This window comes from Anolis sagrei, chromosome 11 (genome assembly GCF_037176765.1).
Source record: "Anolis sagrei isolate rAnoSag1 chromosome 11, rAnoSag1.mat, whole genome shotgun sequence".
NCBI lineage: Eukaryota > Metazoa > Chordata > Lepidosauria > Squamata > Dactyloidae > Anolis > Anolis sagrei.
The window spans coordinates 11,412,371-11,425,065 of NC_090031.1; the positions used below are offsets into that span (position 1 = coordinate 11,412,371).

Consider the following 12,695-nt stretch of genomic DNA (forward strand, 5'->3'; position numbering starts at 1 on the left):
CCCACCGCTGCCGCCAATTGTACAGATGTGGACGAACCAATTGTACAGGTGTGGATGATTATGGAGGGAATTAATCTCAGGCCTCAATTGTGTATAAGAATATATTATAGAGGAGGCCAATTATTACTTGTAAATTAAGGTAACTGCCACCAACATGAGGTATTTGAGGTACCACCGATGAGATCTGGCTTTACAGACGCAGATTAATTGAGATGAGACGGACTTCAACAAAAGAGAACAAGTTTATTGTGTACAAAGCGTATGGTTGCAGGCTGTTAAATAACTTATAGAACTTTGAATATCACTTGGTTTGTAATACAGTCCACCCTTCCAAATAACACAGCTCGTGGCTAACTTTTACTGAGGTGAAGCTCCTTAGTGAACGCCTCCTACCATGAATAGCCCTCCAATTTGATCTTTCCTTGATCAAATCTCTGATCTCTAGTCCTTCCTTGACTAGGGATCTTAACAAGCTTCCTTTAGTCTTCCTTGACTAAAGAAACTGGCCAGGTTTTTCTCTTCAGTCCTTCTAGACTGAAAAACCTCCAGCTGCTCTCACACACCTCTCTCTCAGGCTTTTCAAGCCTCCACCTCACACACACACTGCCCCTTTTCCGAAGACGCACATAACTTTTTCTGATTGGCTCTGCCCACTTCTCACTCTCCTGAGCTAGCCTGCCTGGTCTCCTTGGCAACGCTCACTGTGGATTCAAACCAGATAACTCTAGTTTTAGCTACTGTTACAAACACAAATATATACTCTTAACAGTTAAACACATACTCTGCTGGCTGTTGTATTGGATCACACGTCGGACACTTCCCAAGTGTCTAGGACTTTGTGATGGAACTGAGATCGGCTCCCACTTGCTTTTGTGTCAAGCTAATTTTCATGCAGGGAGGGGCCTTCTTGTTATGTGCTCCCAAAGGTAACAAAAGTAAGGAAATAACAGATGGAATGAAGGGAAACGGTTCTGAACAAAAGTCTAATGTATAGTCAATATAGACCAATGGTGACTTATTCAAAAGCAGCTTCATAAATTATTTCCAGCTAGTAAATTGCGACACACAGTTAAATGACTCTAATGCGAGTCAGGGAACATCTAAAGGACAACACACTGGCTTCCCTTTCAGTCCAATTTTGCAAGCTGGAAAACACAGAAGCAATCACCAGCAGTGCGAAATGTGTTCCTCTGTGGCTTCTATCAGATGGCCAGAAACCCAGCGACGATACTCAATTTTGGCACCAAGCCCGAACGCAAGAAACAAGACTTTGAAGGCAAGATTAAAGGAGAGAAAATAGGAAAACCATTTGCTCCCCCAAAATGAACCTCCAGACCGTTGTTTCCACTATCTTCAGGCAGCTAACCAAAAAGAGAGAGAGAGAAAGAGAAATAGAGATTCTAATCAAAACAGAAAAACAAAACACATTAAGAACAAGATCAAGGTGATGGAGTCCTATGTTGGGAACATCAGAAATGGCTCATTACTAATGCCATTTTGCAGTGCCGAAAGGGAACAAGTGAGCTAAATTGTCTAAAAGGTTCTTCCTTTTTTTATTATTGTTATAAGCTAGGTTCCTTTCGTCGTTATTACATGTAAAAAAAAGAATATTAATAGAGTGCTTCTGCTGAGAGCAAATTGCTGCTTTTTTTTAATGCAACTCTTCGATGGCGTCCTCCAAATATTAGGAACTGCTTTGTTGGCAGCATTTATTGAAACTACAGCAAAGATGCTCTTGGCGCTTCACAGGGGAAAAGAAACCCGCAAAAAAACAACAACACCTGGTGCAGGGGAAGGGGGCAAGTAGGGAGGTGTGAAAGCAGAAACAAAAGAGTTGTGTGGAGAAAGATTGCTACGGAAAGGCTGGGAAGGGAAGGGCAGATGGATGCCTATAAAAGTAGAATCCAAGTGGGGAGGAGGACACGGTGTGTGCACAAAGTCTGATTTGGGTGGGTGGGTGAGGTTGCAAAGTCCTTTATTTGCTAACTTGTAAGCACTGCTTGACGTCAAACCGCAAACAATGCTGCTTTCAACAATTTGGGAAACAAATATTTATTTATTTACAATATTTATATTCCGCCCTTTTCGCCCCGCAGGGGACTCAGGGCGGATCTCAATGCACATATACATGGCAAACATTCAATGCCATAGACACACAACATATATAGACAGACACAGAGGCTATTTAATTTTCCAACTTCACGAGTGTATGTTTCAAATTCTGGCCACCGGGGGAGCTGCTGCTTCACCATCCACTTGTGACGCCGATGGAGTACTTCCTCATTCTTTTGCATGCTGCTGGAGAGTTTTATGGCATCATAAATTAGTTAAATTAGCCTCCTCACATAAGCGGTACTTAAATTTCCTACTTGACAGATTCGACTGTCTTACGGGCGGCAAAGGTTGACAGAAAGCTATACAAATGGTCGTATCCAATGTTGGACATGTAGGTAGTGTGCCAAGTTTGGTGCAGATCCATTGTGAGCTCTGTGAGTTCAGAGTGCTCTTTGTTTGTAGGTGAACTATAAATCCCAACAACTACAACTCCCAAATGACAAGGTCAATGTCCACCAAACCCTTCCAGTATTTTCTCCTGGAATTCTGTGTGCCAAGTTTGGTTCAATTCCATCTTGGGTGGAGTTCAGAATGTTCTTTGATTGTAGGTGAACTATAAATCTCAGCAACTACAACTCCCAAATGGCAAGGTCTATTTCCCCCAAACTCCAACAGTGTTCACATTTGGACATATTGAGTATTCATGCCAAGTTTGGTCCAGATCCATCATTCTTTGAGTCCACAGTGCTCTCTGGATGTAGATGAACTATAAATCCCAGCAACTACAACTCCCAAACGGCAAGGTCTATTTCCCCCAAACTCCAACAGTGTTTGTATTTGGACATATTGAGTATTCATGCCAAGTTTGGTCTAGATTAATCATTGTTTGAGTCCACAGTGCTCTCTGGATGTAGATGAACTATAAATTCCAACAACTACAACTCCCAAATGTCAAGGTCTATTTCCCCCAAACCCCAACAGTGTTCACATTTGGACTTATTTTATTTGTTGCACTTATTAACCGCCATTCTCAGCCCATACGGGCGACTCATGGCGGTGTACAGTACACATAAAAGACAATTACAAAAATACTTGGCATGAATACTTATTGAGTATTCATGCCAAGTTTGGTCCAGATTAATCATTTTTTGATTAAAGGTAGATGAACTACAATTCCCAAACTCAAGGTCAGTGCTCACCAAACCCTTCCAGTATTTTCTCCTGGAGTTCTGTGTGCCAAGTTTGGTTCAATCCCATCTTTGGTGGAGTTCAGAATATCCCTTGATTGTAGGTGAACTATAAATCCCAGCAACTACAACTCCCAAATGTCAAGGTCTATTTTTCCCAAACCCCAACAGTGTTCACATTTGGACATATTGAGGATTCGTGCCAAGTTTGGTCCAGATCCATCATTGTTTGAGTCCACAGTGCTCTCTGGATGTAGATGAACTATAAATCCCAGCAACTACAACTCCCAAATGTCAAGGTCTCTTTTCCCCAAACCCCAACAGTGTTCACATTTGGACATATTGAGTATTCATGCCAAGTTTGGTCCAGATTAATCATTGTTTGAGTCCACAGTGCTCTCTGGATGTAGATGAACTATAAATCCCAGCAACTACAACTCCCAAATGGCAAGGTCTATTTCCCCCAAACTCCAACAGTGTTTGTATTTGGATATATTGAGTATTCATGCCAAGTTTGGTTCAGATCCATCATTGTCTGAGTCCACAGTGATCTCTGGATGTAGATGAACTATAAATCCCAGCAACTACAACTCCCAAATGGCAAGGTCTATTTCCCCCAAACCCCAACAGTGTTCACATTTGGACTTATTGAGTATTCATGCCAAGTTTGGTCCAGATTAATCATTTTTTGATTAAAGGTAGATGAACTACAACTCCCAAACTCAAGGTCAATGCTCACTAAACCCTTCCAGTATTTTCTCCTTGAGTTCTGTGTGCCAAGTTTGGTTCAATTCCATCTTTGGTGGAGTTCAGAGTTCTCTTTGATTGTAGATGAACTATAAATCCCAGCAACTACAACTCCCAAATTTATGTTTGTTTTCCCTTTTAGTCCATCAGTCCCAGAAACACCTAAATCCTTAGTTTAGTTTAGTTTCCAGGAACAACAATAACACAGGAAGGTTATGACAGAGGCTTTTTAAAAACGTCTACCTTAATGCTTTCCTTCCTTTGCATGAGTAATGACTCTTCCTTTCGCAACCCACGACCACTTGTCTTCCGCAAGAGTCACATCTATTTCCTCTCTCCCTCTTTCTCTCCCTATATATTTGTTTTGCCCTTTACAAGGCCACTCCATCATGATTTTGCCTTCAGTGTTGAAATTCATCTGTCTCCCGAGCATTGTGGTACAAGGCACAATATCCTGCATTTTGCTAAGCATGCCCTCTGCAGCAACACTCTGCCGGGTTCAGAAATGACTTAGAAGACTCTGTAGAATCATGGTTTCCTCCCAGTCATAACTCAGTACTGCAGGTCCTAGATATACACACATTACATGCACAAACATGCTAGTTTGTAAACGAACATAGCTATCTTTTTATTTACAGAGCTTGGCAACTGTCCTCTCTCCTCTTCCCAAATGGATGGATGAATAAAGGGATGGATAGACAGAGGGATGCATGAATAGAGGGATGGATAGATAGAGGGATGCATGAATAGAGGGATGGATAGATGGATGGATGGATGAATAGAGGGATGGTTAGATGGATGAATAGAGGAATAGAGGGATGGATAGATAGAGGGATGCATGAATAGAGGAATGGATAGATAGAGGGATGGATGAATAGAGGAATGGATAGATAGAAGGATGGGTGGATGAATAGAGGGATGGATGGATAGATAGATAGATAGATAGATAGATAGATAGAGGGATGCATGAATAGAGGGATGGATAGATAGATGGATGGATGGATGAATAGAGGGATGGATAGATAGAGGGGTGCATGAATAAAGGGATGGATAAATAGATGGATGGATGAATAGAGGGATGGATAGAAAGAGGGATGCATGAATAGAAGGATGGATAGATAGATGGATGGATGGATGAATAGAGGGATGGATAGATAGATGGATGGATAAATAGAGGGACAGATAGATAGAGGGATGCATGAATAGAGGGATGGATAGATAGATGGATGGATGAATAGAGAGATGGATAGATAGAGGGATGTATGAATAGAGGGATGGATAGATAGTCGCATGGATGGATAGAGGGACAGATGGATAGAAGGATGGACAGACTGATGGATCGTGGATAGAAGGATGGATAGAGGGATTGAAAGATAGAGGGATGGTTGAATAGAGGGATGGATAGAGGATTTGACAGAGGGACAGATGGATAGAAGGATGGATGGACTGATGAATAAATAGAAGAATGAATAGAGGGATGAATAGATGGATTGATGGATAGAGGGATGGATGAATAGAAGGATGGATAGAGGTACTGATAGAGGGACGGATGAATAGAAGGACGGGTAGACTAATAGATGAATAGAAGAATGGCTAGAGGGATGGATATATAGAGGGATGGATGAATGGATAGATAGAGGGACGGATGGATAGAAGGATGGACAGATGGATGGATTGATAGAAGGATGGATACAGGGATGGATGGGATAGAGGAATGGATAGAAGAATGGATAGAGGGATGGATAGAAAGATGGATGGATGGATAAAAGGTTGGATAAAAGGATGGACGGATAGAGGGATAGATAGATGGATAGAGGGATGGAAGGAGGGATGGAATAAAGAGATGGATAGAAGATTGGATAGAGGGATGGATGGGCAGAAGGATGAATTGAGAGACAGAGGGAGGGGGATGAATAGATGGATAGAGAAGGATTGATGTATAGATGAATAAAGATATTGATGAATGCATTGATAAAGGTGGATGTATGGAAGAATGAATGGCGGATAATAAATTATTATTGTTGTTGTTGTTGTTGTTGTTATTATTATTATTATTTGATACACAACAAGATGAGTACACAGCAAACAAGATCACGCTGATGCTGTTGTCTTAGATTAAACGTCGGACCCTTCCCAAGTGTCTAGGACTGTGTGATGTATTGACGAATACATACAAGTAGGGTGGCCTTTTGCAGCTGACAGGTGGAGATTTTTGTCAGCGCCAATTGTGTTTAAGTGCAGGCCAAGGTCTTAAGCCGATCACCAATGGGACCCCTTGACCGGCTTGGGCCAGAGTATTTGCGGTTCGATCTTTAAATCCTTGCATCGTATTGTTGTTTTTGTCATTATTATTATTATTATTATTATTATTATTATTATTATTATCTCTAATCCACATTTTTAATGGGGATGATGGCAATTGCAGGTCAACTGCACCCTGAAGGCTGCTGATTTTTGAACCTACTTGAAGGCATTACAGACTAAAACCAAATTTCCTACTTCTAGGAGGTGACTGTCGCAAATCTGGTCACAGCGCTTGAATGTGCAAATTTAAATGTCTTTTGTCTAGCACCGAAGCACAGCTTAAAAATAAATAGCCAGGTGGCAAAGTAACAAAACAGCCAGGCAGGTATAAAATTGACCAGATGGCAAACCGAAACACCTGACACTGTGTGTACATGTGTGTGTGGGTGAGAGAGAGAGAGAGAGTGCGCAAGAGAAAGTTTGTGCACATGCATACAAGCTGTTTTTTAATCCCCTTTTCAGACAAATTGCAGCCAGCATCTTGTAGGTGCTGACACACCGAGAAAGCTAATTCTCTTTTTAAAAGGATGGAAGGAGTATGACAGTTTAGAATTACAGAATCCTAGAGTTGGAAGAAACCCCAAAGGCCATCTAGTCTAGCCCCCTACTTTGCCAACTTCTGTTGGTTCCCCATGAATCAGATCTATCATCAAACCGCTCCTTTCCTTGGTTTCATTGCTGTCCTTGGTAGGCACTTTTATGCATTTTCATTGTTTAACTTTTTCAGGGCACATGAGTTTCAGTGTAATTATGTTCTATTTAAATATTGGTATTTTTCATATTTATTTTACCTCTATTTCTAATTTCTCTTAGTAGTTATAAGTTTATTGATGCTGTTTTGTATTGTTTTGATGTGTGTGTTCTTGTGTGTTCTGTTGTGTTAGATAGAGGGATGCATGAATAGAGGGATGGATAGATAGATAGATAGATAGATAGATAGATAGATAGATAGATGATAGATAGATAGATAGATGGATGGATGGATAGATAGAAGGATGTATGAATAGAGGGATGGATAGATAGATGGATGGATGAATAGAGGGATGGATAGATTGAGGGATGCATGAATAGAGGGATGGATAGATAGATAGATGGATGGATGGATGGATGGATGGATGGATGGATGAATAGAGGGATAGATAGATAGAGGGATGCATGAATAGAGGGATGGATAGATAGATGAATGGATGAATAGAGGGATGGATAGATAGAGGGATGTATGAATAGAGTGATGGATAGATAGATGGATGGATGAATAGAGTGATGGATAGATGGATGGATGGATGAATAGAGGGATGGATAGATAGAGGGATGGATGAATAGAGGGATGGATAGATAGATGGATGGATGAATAGAGTGATGGATAGATAGAGGGATGCATGAATAGAGTGATGGATAGATAGATGGATGGATGAATAGACGGATGGATAGATAGATGGATGCATGAATAGAGGGATGGATGGATAGATGGATGCATGAATAGATGGATGGATAGATAGATGGATGGATGAATAGAGGGATGGATAGATAGAGGGATGCATGAATACAGGGATGGATAGATAGATGGATGGATGAATAGAGGGACGGATAGATAGAGGGATGCATCAATACAAGGATGGATGGATAGATAGATGGATGGATGGATGAATAGAGGGATGGATAGATAGAGGGATGCATGAATAGAGGGATGGAAAGATAGATGGATGAATAGAAGGATGGATAGATAGAGGGATGCATGAATAGAGGGATGGAAAGATGGATGGATGAATAGAGGGATGGTGGATAGAAGGATGGATAGAGGGATTGACAGAGAGACAGATGGATAGAAGGATGGATGAACTGATGAATAGATAGAAGAATGAATAGAGGATGAATAGAGGAATGGATTGATGGATAGAGGGATGGATGAATAGAAGGATGGATAGAGGAATTGATAGAGGGACGGATGAATAGGACGGGTGGACTAATTGATGACCATAGCTATCTTTTTATTTATAGGTTGGCAACTGTCCTCCCTCCTGTTCCCAAATCGATGGATGAATAAAGGGATGGATAGATAGAGGAATGGATGAATAGAGGGATGGGTAGATAGAGGGATGCATGAATAGAGGGATGGATAGATAGATGAATGGATGAATAGAGAGATGGATAGATAGATGGATGGATGAATAGAGGGATAGATAGATAGAGGGATGTATGAACAGAGTGACCTTGTTTTGATGTGTGTGTTCTTGTGTGTTCTGTTGTGTTCAGGAATATAAGCAAACATTTTGTAGAAACATATAAAAAGCATTAAAAATCAGGAATAAGAAAGGAAGATATTTAATCCAAAAAGGTTGAGCAACAAGTAATAACCAAATAATACTCCAAATGTTCCAGAGGTGACAAAGTCCAGGAACAGCCAGAAATCACAGATCCAGCATAAGGCCACAATAAAGAAGGTGTAACTAGTAAACCTTGAACAGGAGTACTTGAGCAGGAACATAGAAAACTCCCAGGATATATATAAAATCCAAAATCAAAGCTTGACTTGAACCAGGAACAAGAGAATTCAGGCTTAGATTCTCACTCTGATGCAGCATTGCCTGAACTGACTTTAAGGTACACAACTTGTTGTTTAATAGACACTCATGAAATCATTTCATTTTTCCGTGAATTTCTCTTACGACTTTCCTACATAATCTCTCTGAATGACTCAACCTATTTTCAACTCTGATTTGTAAAATAAGACCTTTTTTGATCTCAGTAGCTCTAGGTGGATTCTAAAGGAAAACCCTCATCACTCAGTTCTTCATTCAATTCCTTATCTGTTGTTGCTACTTTTGACTCTCTTTGAGACCCTGCACTTTCCAAGCTGGCTTTCTCACAAAGAAAACCATTATTTTCCAGATGTGAATTTCCCAGACTTCAGAGCCCATCATTTTGTGCCAGAGGGAAGCTCACAATCCTCTCTAAATCATCAGTTAAATGGTGGTTGATCTACAACAACGACCCCCAAACGCCCCCCCCCCCAAGACTCAAATGAGAGCTGGTTTTAATCCACTCCATGTTGTAATTCAAGTATGAGAGTGTCAGAATATTGACACTTGCCAACGGAAGGATAGCTAGATCAGCAGACACTGTGTTCATAAATCAGTACTCTGCAGACTTTAAGTTATAACAGAAAACTAAGTTTTACTAAGTACATCTACACACTCTATTCACAGCAAGCTACAGACAGGAACTCCTAGGCAAAAAACAACAGTCCCAGAACACCTGCTTTTCTGACTTCTGACTGAGACCAGTTCCTCCCTCTTCTTCCCAGCCAGAGAACACATCTCATTTTTGTCAAGGTTACAGTTTCACAGCCTCAGCACAGCATTTTCTAATACACAATAGAGCAGAATAGAATCCATCTTGAATTACATAGAATCACATTGAAAAACACACATACATAACTAAATAATCCTGACAGAGAGATGCTCTCCAAGGTATTGAACTTCATTCTTTCAATAGAGTTCAGCACCTTGGAGATCCTTTTTATGATTTGCTACCCCATTGACACAGGAGCAACCGGTCGACACTACGCCAAGGGGAGCATTTATTATAAGGACAATCTGACCCCTTCCCTTAAGACACAGAGGTATACATACCACGCAGCCTGTGGAGTCCACTTGCCGATCTGATACACACTTGAAGTTGCGGGTGCAGCCGCCGTTGTTGCGCGAGCAGTCTCGAACTGGCCCAAAGGAAGACAGGAGGTCATTGATGGTTTCAAAATAGGTGGACAGCATTGCTTCTTCCCTTAGGGAAGGAAAGTGGCTGTTAAAATCAGCTCAACACACAGAGCAATAAGACTGGAGGCTTTAGTATTTATTTATTTAGGGCTTTTATATCCCGTCCTTTCTCAACCTCCGCAGAGGGACTCAGGACGGCTAACAAAGTGGCACCCCATGGCGCCCACATCAAATCATAAATATATAATTAACAACTATATAAAATAGTATAAACAGTATAAAACCGTATAAACAATATAAAAACAGACAACAAATAGTCAGTGGTCACCGATTTAAATCATTATCCAAGGGCAGTCCATCAGTTCTAAATAAGTCAACACGTCAGTAGGCCAGCCTATTCTCCAAAGGCCTGATCCCATAGCCAGGCTTTTACTTGAGAGGGATACAGCAGATCTAATTTCACTTGGGAGGGAGTTCCACAGCCAGGGGGGCCACCACAGAAAAGGCCCTGTCCCTTGTCCCCGCCACATGCGAATGTGACAATGGGGGGACAATGAGCAGGGTCTTCCCAGATGATCTTAGGGCCCTAGGTGGATTGTAGCGGGAGATACGTTCGGACAAGTAAACTGGGCCAGAACCGTTAAGGGCCAAATCCAGCACTTTCAATTGTTCTCGGAAGCTGATAGGCAGCCAGTGGAGCTGGCGTAACAAGGGCATTGTGCGCTCCCTGTATTCAGCCCCAGTGAGCAGCCTGCCTGCTGAACGTTGGCCTAGTTGAAGCTTCCGGGCAGTCTTCAGAGGCAACCCCATGTAGAGTGCATTGCAGTAGTCTATTCAAAATGTAACAAGAGCATGGACCACCGTACTTCTCTTGTTTCCACCCAGTCCCTTGTTAAAAACTCTGCTTCTTCAGAAAGCCTCTGGTTCATCTCAACCGTCCCTCTATCACATTGCTTAGATGTTGTTGGACTGAAATTCCCATCAACTGGAGTCAATACAGTCAATGGCAAAAGGCAATGGGAGGTGCAGTGCCAAATCACCTACCCTTCTGTGTTGTAGGATGGATAAAGGCACAGGCAAGGGTCAACATTTCACAGCCATCCAGTTCTTAAGCTATTTTGCCCAACATTCTGTAGGACTGTGTTTCCACATCTTTTGGAGAGCTTTTATGGGCACTGATGATTATTAATTAATGTCTGCCTTCTTTTAAATTTTTTTTTATTGTATAATACATAGAAACATACCATCTTTGAAATTAACATTCAAAATATCAGTATTTTCCCCAATCCCTCCCTCCCCTCCCCAGGAACAGTTATGTACTTTTGCTGTGTTTATTACAATTGTTCAGTCATGAGAATAGTCTTATTTAACACTGTATATTTATCTTTCCCCTTTATTCTGTAAATGAGACCCTTCCATTTTGCTTCCCATGTCCTTCTGCTTTGACTTGTCATATAATAACTTTTCCTTTCGCTAATATAATCTTGGAGAAGGTAATTGGCTACATATTTATGCCAAGTTTTATATCCCATTTCTTGTGGTCCTTCCATCCCAGGGCCACTGAGGCTTTGATTGCCTCTATCGTGTGTTTTATTATTTCCTCACTTTCTTTATATTCCCCTTTACTTTCCAATTTCTGGGTGAAAAATTGAGTATTGTTCCATTCTATATTTATCCCTAATAGCTCCTCCATTTCCTTCCTAATTATTTCATGGAACTTTTGGATTTTTTCGCATTCCCACCACATGTGGGTGTATGTTCCTATTTTTCCGCAGTTGTGCCAATTGCTCAGGAGTTCTGTACCATTTTGTCAGTATTTTCCATTGCATTTCTTTAATCTTGAGATGTTTTATTTTATTGATTGAATTAATCCAATTATCTATTTCTCTCTCACTGCAACTTAATTCCTCCTTCCAGACTTCTATTAGGGTAGATGTGTGTAAAGACGACCCTCCGCCAATAGTAATGAAGCTGCCACCAAATTGTAAAGAGACGCTACCATTTAGTGAGGAAGCGCCTAGGTTTAGGAGAGAGAGCCACTGATTTGTAAAAGGCTCTGGTATTAAAGGCTCTGTCTGTGTTGTGAGGTAATTTTGGTAGAGTGGGTGCACCGAACGTAGAATTAATGGAGATGAGGCAGTTTTAAAAACCAAAGAGAACAAGTTTATTTTTAAACAAAGCGTATGGTTGCAGTATGAAGATGTTAAGCTTGGCAAATACTTGATGGTTACATGTAACTTGGTTGCGATACAATTCAGACTTTCGATGTTACAACTTATGAACTCTTGCTGTGGTGAGGCACTTTATTAACCAGTGTTCCCTGCAGTGAATAGTCTCTCTGTTTGATCTATTCCTGATCAATCTACAGATCCCTAGTCTTTTTCCGACTAACGGTCTTGGCAAGCCTCTGTTAGTTCTTTCTAACTAAAGCAACTAACCAGGTTTTCCCCTTCAGCTTCCTAGCTGAAGAAATCTCTACTATTCACGAACACTAAACCCTGACTCTTCACTTCTTCACTCCTCAGAGTCTAAAACCTGACCCTGCTGCTCTCTCAGAGTCTCCCCTCTGACTCTGCTGCTCTCTCAGAGACTTCAGCCTGACTCTGCTGCTCTCTCAGAGTCTCCCCTCTGACTGACCTACTAACTGTCACTTTTCAAAACCTTCACTCCCTAAGCTCCTCCCACC

The 12,695-nt window shown here is 41.2% G+C and overlaps 1 protein-coding gene and 1 pseudogene across 2 annotated transcripts in view; both read right to left on the bottom strand.

The window, feature by feature from the left end:
* The window catches only part of ASTN2 (astrotactin 2), a 796,374-nt gene that overhangs the window by 229,707 nt on the left and 553,972 nt on the right, over positions 1-12,695 (bottom strand). For both annotated transcript variants that reach the window (XM_067471887.1, XM_067471888.1), the window contains exon 11: positions 9,926-10,076. In XM_067471887.1, the coding sequence (XP_067327988.1) occupies positions 9,926-10,076 (151 nt within the window). The remainder of the gene's footprint in view (positions 1-9,925; positions 10,077-12,695) is intronic.
* LOC137097660 (putative proline-rich protein 21) lies at positions 4,618-5,958 on the bottom strand (annotated as a pseudogene).